General features: G+C 37.0%; 1 protein-coding gene and 1 long non-coding RNA gene across 2 annotated transcripts; both read left to right on the forward strand.

Annotated features, from left to right (window-relative positions):
- Positions 1–529: 529 nt before the first annotated feature.
- Positions 530–3,199, forward strand: LOC113036388 (uncharacterized). The gene is made up of 4 exons (XR_003274445.1): positions 530–891; positions 1,805–1,947; positions 2,650–2,814; positions 2,892–3,199. It is a non-coding gene; the product is annotated as an uncharacterized LOC113036388 (long non-coding RNA).
- A 639-nt stretch (positions 3,200–3,838) lies between these two features.
- LOC113035708 (dehydrogenase/reductase SDR family member 11-like) lies at positions 3,839–5,285 on the forward strand. Its single transcript, XM_026191342.1, has 3 exons — positions 3,839–4,766; positions 4,860–4,928; positions 5,025–5,285. Exons 1-3 carry the CDS (start codon positions 4,632–4,634, stop codon positions 5,103–5,105), a joined length of 285 nt encoding a protein of 94 aa, XP_026047127.1. The 5' UTR covers positions 3,839–4,631; the 3' UTR covers positions 5,106–5,285.
- The last annotated feature ends 1,589 nt before the right edge of the window (positions 5,286–6,874 follow it).

Genomic DNA, 6,874 nt, shown 5'->3' on the forward strand with positions numbered 1-6,874 from the left:
ACATGCACAAAGCAAAACAATTGATGGAGTTGCATTGTGGTGCGCACAAAAATTTGATAATGGCAATGGAAACCTCTTGAAAATGAAAATGAACAGGTTATAGAAGAACAGGTACTCTTACTGATTTTATCTGCAGTGGCATGTAATTCAAATTCTAAGTTTGATGGTGTAAATGGCATAAATATTTATTCACTATAATGAGGCTGTGAATTATACTGTGTGTTTTCTTTGTGTGCATGTGTGTGCGAAGGGGGAGGGCAGGATACCTGGCAATTACCCTTTAAGAGAAGATGGTAGGAAGCTGAATATTCAAATAAAAGTTAGAAATATTTGCAAACAGTAGACACAATACACACATTCAAATACTGTACTTTAGTTTTAAATTTTAATAAAGCATTACTATTTTCTACTCCAAGGCATTGCTTTTGAGATTATTATATATTTTTGAAAATATAGCATAATGATAATACTAGTTATTGTAAACTTTACAAACCACCCAGCAGTATGTAAAGTCAAATTATAAAATACAAGTAAATAACAACTGCAGAACAGAATGTCAGTGTAATGAACACACACTTCGTTTTGACAAAGCACACTGCTTAGGTAAATGATCTGAGTAGTTGTTCATCACTGAGCAATTTGTTAATATGTGTTTCGAGCCAAATAAATGACAGGGAGAGAGAGAGTGACGTCAGAACACGTCATACTATAACCTCCCGGGAGGGGACGGAGGGGTCCGTCGTTGGGATGCGCATGCGCAGACAGAGTGTGCGAGCGGCGGGCCTTGACCTTTCGGGAAAAAAAACCTCACGGACGGTGACAGCGAAACGGATAACAGTCTTCAGTACCTGCTGGACTTTGAAGCTGTGGATTCTGGGACTGTTGGAAAAGGTAAAACATTTTCATTAAAACCTTATTACTGTTTTGTTTTTGTTACTCGTCATTGTAGCTTGCTGTTAATGTTGTGCTAACAGTAGCGATTAGCTAGATACGTTAGCCGTTGATGTCAGCGCAATTTAGTATCCAACTGTTTTCCTAACAAAACCACTGTTATAATTAAGTGAAGCTGCTCCCAGCTAATTTGAACCTTTGGCTTCTAAAATATGTGGTTCAATTGCGTGCTGCGTACATAACCTAATGTCAGCTAGACCGAAATTAAAATTTAATATATTGTTAAAGTCACTAAAATGGCGCCTGAAGCCTGTTGTGGCGTGAGCTCTGTGTCTGCTCTAGAAACTCTGAAATTCTGTAGATCTGAGCCGTACATTAAATACTCACATGAACCTGTACTTTGAATTCTGTATGAGCTGTATAAAATACAGCTATGCATAAGTGTTTTGAATGAATAATTCGATTAGATAACTCTTTATTGTCTAATCAAATTATATAGAAATGAATAGAAATGTGACATGAGAAGGTGTCTTTGACTGTTCCTGCATAACTTAGTTTCGGACTAGTTGACAAGTTATGCTCCGGTCATTTGATGTTTCCAAGATAGATGTTCTTTTGTAATATAGTTAATTTTTTTTTTATATTTCATTTATCCACCATCATACATACAAGCTAAGAAGAGGTCGTTATACTAACAAGAGGTATCAACGCTGGGCCAAAGTTCAGCACATGGTTAAAGTTTGTAATCCAGCCAGGGTGTAAATATCACTCAGCAGCCAGAGCTGAAGCAGGTAGCATCAACAGATAAATCTACTCTACCCGGCTTAAATCACAAGAGCACCTCTGACCAAAAAGCTGTAGATTTTTCTTGTTTGCACAAATTAATCCAGATTCACATTAATTGTGTTCACAGCTCCAACAAAATGAGGAAGAGGAGGGGGAGAAACACAATTAGGTTGAATTACAATTGGATGGAAGGCGAGGACAAGGAGAAGGAAGCTTAGGATGAGGAGGAAGAGAAGCAGCAGGAGCATCTTTAGGGCTCCCTATGATGAGGTTTGTTTCATTAATATGGTCCTCTCACAAAGAAAGATGACTTGTTTTAGTTCACCTACTTCCTGTATTAAATAGTGATGTGCAAAATGTTGTGAAAAACCATGGAGCAGGTATGTATAGTGCATCTGCAGGTAAATGAACATCAAATCTCTAAGACAGACTGAAATCTGTATATTTATCACCCTTATGATAAAACCCACGTCAGCCATTGGTTTATGGACTTTGTATTTTGAAGCCTCAACATTTGCTTTCTTGCTGTTGCTATGTTGGGACCATATTAGGATGAGGGATCAGAATCTGGAGTCATGCACACTATTGTTTCATTTAGTGTGTATTCATAAGATTCGTACAGCAGATCCAAGTTGTGCCTTGAAAACAGGAAAGTCGTCTGCATAGAGGAGAACTGTAATAGCAGGCTTTTACAAAGTGAGGCTTTGTGCACTCGTTTTACTTCTGTCACCCTGTTTTGATGCAGATTTCACTTGAAATCAGGCAAGAACTGGACTTATTTTTTATAATGTGTTCTTGTGAATTAATTGTGTATCGCATATGTTTGATTTGACTTTCTGCAAGACAACAGTCGTCCACTGGCCAAAAAAGTTTTCCAAATACCTCCACGTGATCTAGCCTGGATTTAGAAAAGAATAGCACAAAAAAATCTGCACCTCCTGCTTCAGATGAAATTTGTGTTTCTGTGTTCAGAGGCAGCGGTGAGAAGGGAGACCTCGGCTCATCCAGCTGGAGAGCCTGACCAGGACGAGTCGAACATTAACTCAGCTCTTCCAGGGCACCCTGCAGACTCGGCTGTTGGCAACAACGAGGGATGACGTGAACGCCAAACAGGAGTCCATCACAGGTCAACTGCAGGTATGCGAGTCAGACCTTCTGAGGAGGGTTTCACTTCTCTCTCTTCTTTATAATTGACTCTTTCCTCTCTCTTTCAGCTCCTTGTCTCAGAGTGGGAGGGGTTTGAAGCACAAAGGGAGGAACTTGTCGTTTGGTTGGCTGATATGGATGTCTGCCTGAGTGAGGTTGACCAGCTGACAGGAAACACCAGTGAAAAACTGAAACAACTGCAGGTGTGGGCTTGTTTTGATATGACATATATTTGATATGATACATACGTCAGAGACATTATCCTAAACTGAACTAACAAAGGACCATGAGTACAACATGAAACGTACATTACATAGCGTAAGGCTGAAGTTCATTGATCATTTTAATCATAAACTTGTTGAAATATTTTTACTGAACATGCAAACATCTGCTGATGAAAATGTGTTGATTTATTGGTCTGTTATGAAGCTATTGCTATTTCTAATGTGTTTTATCACTTTCTGATGTTTTATTAATTAAACAATACATGTATTATTTGTTGTGTTATCTGTAGCTATAGTATTTATATATATTTATTTATAGTATAGCAAATATATTTAATTATTACTGTTTAAAACACTAATATGTGACATGTATTAGTAGTGATGTTGTGCTGAGGGTTAAAATGCCTTTTTGTCTTTTGGTAACTACAAAATGACAATAAACCATTAATATATGTCTATGCTGTGCTAGTATTTATTTTGCCCTACTCAAATTCAATTTATGATGCATTTTATTTTGAAAGATTTAAAATGGTTTTTTAAAGAACCACTCAAAAAAGGTTCTTTAAAATGGTTCTTTTAAAGAACCATTTGAACCATTTTTAAAAAGGTTCTTTGAAAAACCATTAAAGGTGCCCCAAAGAACCATTTCTTGATGGTTCTTTGGGGCACCTTTAAAGGTTCTTCAATGAACCACTGAAAGAAATGGTTCTTTGAAGAACCATTGTTTGAAAGGTTCTTTGTGGCACCAAAAAAGGTTCTTCTATGGCATCAGTCTAAAGAACCACTTTTGGTTCCAGTTGGCACCTTTATTTTTCTGAGTGTAGAGAGGGTGTTGATTACAGACAGTGTTTTCTTTTTTTCTACTCTTGCAGGTGAGCATTCTTACATTGAGTTTCTGTGAACGTGAAGCGTATCAGTCAATGAAAGTAAGAAATGTGGACGATGGGCACATCATAAACATAAACAGGTGCAGTTTTAATTACCGAGGGACAGTAACAGACATGGTTGTGAAGCCTGTAGATATAATCATCAGGTAAATATCTTTTTATAGAATCTTCATCACGATTTAGATAACGATTATGAAGATAACTTTTGCAAACACTGTACAAAGACATTTCAAAGACTGAGGCCATGCCTCTTAACTGGAAGGTTGAATCGGGTTAAGCAGGGATTATACTTTCTTGCATCCGGGAGTCCACTAAGGCCCGCTGCAGTCACAGTCACGTGAATTTCGTCAGACAGCGTGAGGGTCCTTGTAGATGTCCATGTGGCTGCCTGTTTTTTGTGGCGTTACAGGCTGTGGAGAATTGACATTACAGTGCACCAAATATTCATGTTCCATACTTCATGTTTAAGACTTAAATAATTGATGATAAATTATATACACATTTTTGAGACTTTAGACCTGATACAGATTTTCTTGAATCATTCAGCCAGATACTATATGACTGCAATATTAAATAATCAATTTCAGTCAATTAGGCTTTCGTATTAAGTTCTGAGATCTGATCAGAATATGCTGATAAATGCTGATCTTCTTCTGTGGCAGCTTAAGTGGTCATAAAGTTTTTTTCTGCTGCTGATATGATTTTCTACAATGCCACCAAGTACGCTGTAACTGCTCTGACTGAGGGCCTGGGGCAGGAGCTGCATGCAGACTTTGTAGAGACAGAATTTGAACACAGCTCTACAGGGAATATCCTGATAAAGGAGCATAAGGTAAAAGTATTATTCCTACATGTAAGGTACTGTTAAGATGATTATACACATACAAAATATTTGTATTTTATACAAATACTTTTTACTTCTCAGACAGCCTATGAAAGCAATAGATATTGCCAGTGCTGTCATATACGTGCTCAGTGCCCCCTTCATGTTCAGGTTGGTCATTTTCTCTTACTGTTAACCTTTTTTATTGTGACAAATTTTATGTCTGTTATGTTTACTCATAATGAATTCATCAAATTTTTCTTTCAGGTTGGAGACATTCTGTTTGAAGGTGTGTTGCAGGTGAAGCAGAGTTTGTTACCCTGGCAACTACAGTGCAGGAACCCATAATAGCTTTACATTAAAGTGGTGTGATTGATTTGCCTCACTACTCAACTCTGCCAAATTGTAGTCAATTCACAGCAGACTGAAAAGAAAGAAACTCATCCAGCTGTTAACTCTTCTTCTCAAAGCCTCACCTGCTATCTGCTCAGAAGTGCTGTTGACCAACCAGGATTACCCAGGAAAACACTTTAATTAATGACAACTTCCTACTTATTATATTAAATCTTACTTGTTGGATAGTTTTAAACCAGTAAAAGGTTTGTTTTGTTGTTGTTGTTTTTTGTTTTTGTTTTTGTTTTTTTTTACAGTTAAATCAATGTTAACTGGTTAAAACCTTATTGGTTAGACACACACAGTGTGCATTTTCACATCACTGAGAAGAGGCTACTGGTATGAAAACCTTTCAGTCAAACCTAAAAAGTACTCTCTTGATTTGTGTGATATGCAGCAGACAGTGATATTTCGGCAGATAAAGGATATATGGAATATCCTCCATCAGAAATCATTTTCATAGCTTTTTCGTGCAAACTATTAGCAAGAGCTACAGTTACATTTTGGAGTTGGAGTTTTAAGTTGCAAACTGTAGTAGGTGTGTGAAAAGTAAATTTACATTGTGTAGCTGGTTAGATATTTTTGTTTCATATTTTGCCTTTGTCTTTTTTACACGACTGTACTACGACCTCTAGTGGTTAACATTATAATGGAAGTTAAAGCAGAGCTGGTTTGGTTTCAAAAACTGGCAGCAGAGTGCTGGCCAGCCCTTTCAAGTGTGACTTGACCAAATAGCAGGAAATTCTGTCCACGACTGTACTACGATCTCTAGTGGTTAACATTGTAATGGAAGTAAAAGCAGAGCTTTGAAATGCAAAATGATGATGAACTTCAGTGGTCTGTTTTCTTGGGACATTTGTGCTCTTCATTAACAACCAGCCATGGTTTAATTTCCATACATCAGTATTGCCATGTTTATACCAGTGTTATCTTATTATGAGTGAACTGCTTGTTTAAAATGCAATTAAAATGAAAGTTCAATAAGTCACAGTAAAAAACATGAAATAACAGAAAATCACAAATCTGAATATGCAGAGAGGCATCTGAGAAGAGAAAGAGCTTAGCCGTCATGATGTGTGTCGGTCTACCAATCTACAGACAAACTCGACATGTCTTTTCTCCACAAGTCTTCCTCAAACAGAAATCATATTTAAAATAAACCAACTACTACTGCCACAAATAATAATAATAATGATAAGGAGGTTTATTCTGCTGTGTCATGCTGACATGAGACCAAGAAACTGGGCGGGCAGCCAGTTTATCCTACTGTAAATACATTAATAAAACCGGTTAGTTACAATTCATCTTCCATTATAACACTGTAAACCTGACTATGTAAAATGTAACAATTTTTGGTGTAGTGTTTTATTTTATATGGGTTATTTATGGAAGCTCGTCCCCCGTCAAAAATAAAAACTACAACAAACAACAAACAACCTTCATGGTCCAAAATTCAACTTCCTCAGAAGTTTGGATTTATTGGAGTCACAATTCTGGTATAAAGTAATACCAAATAATGCCTTCTTTCCTTCTTTGTTGTTGAGCTGTGTAATGTGAAATGCTTATGACCTTCACAAGTTTTCCATTTCTGCAAATTCACTCACTTTAGTCTTTATTGTCGCAGTCACGGTGTATGGTGCATAGAAGGAGAGTGTGCTGACACAACTATGATATTTTAGTTTGAGATAATAACTTTTGTTTGATAAAGAACTTGCTTTGTAGCC

Source organism: Astatotilapia calliptera, chromosome 14, assembly GCF_900246225.1.
Source record: "Astatotilapia calliptera chromosome 14, fAstCal1.2, whole genome shotgun sequence".
Classification (NCBI taxonomy): domain Eukaryota; kingdom Metazoa; phylum Chordata; class Actinopteri; order Cichliformes; family Cichlidae; genus Astatotilapia; species Astatotilapia calliptera.

Bases quoted from the DNA above. Each gene is read 5' to 3' on its own strand.
- LOC113035708 (XM_026191342.1), top strand. From the start codon at position 4,632: ATGATTTTCTACAATGCCACCAAGTACGCTGTAACTGCTCTGACTGAG. The intron at 4,767-4,859 runs GTAAAAGTATTA...TTTACTTCTCAG, and splicing joins TCCTGATAAAGGAGCATAAG to ACAGCCTATGAAAGCAATAG. The intron at 4,929-5,024 runs GTTGGTCATTTT...TTTTTCTTTCAG, and splicing joins AGTGCCCCCTTCATGTTCAG to GTTGGAGACATTCTGTTTGA.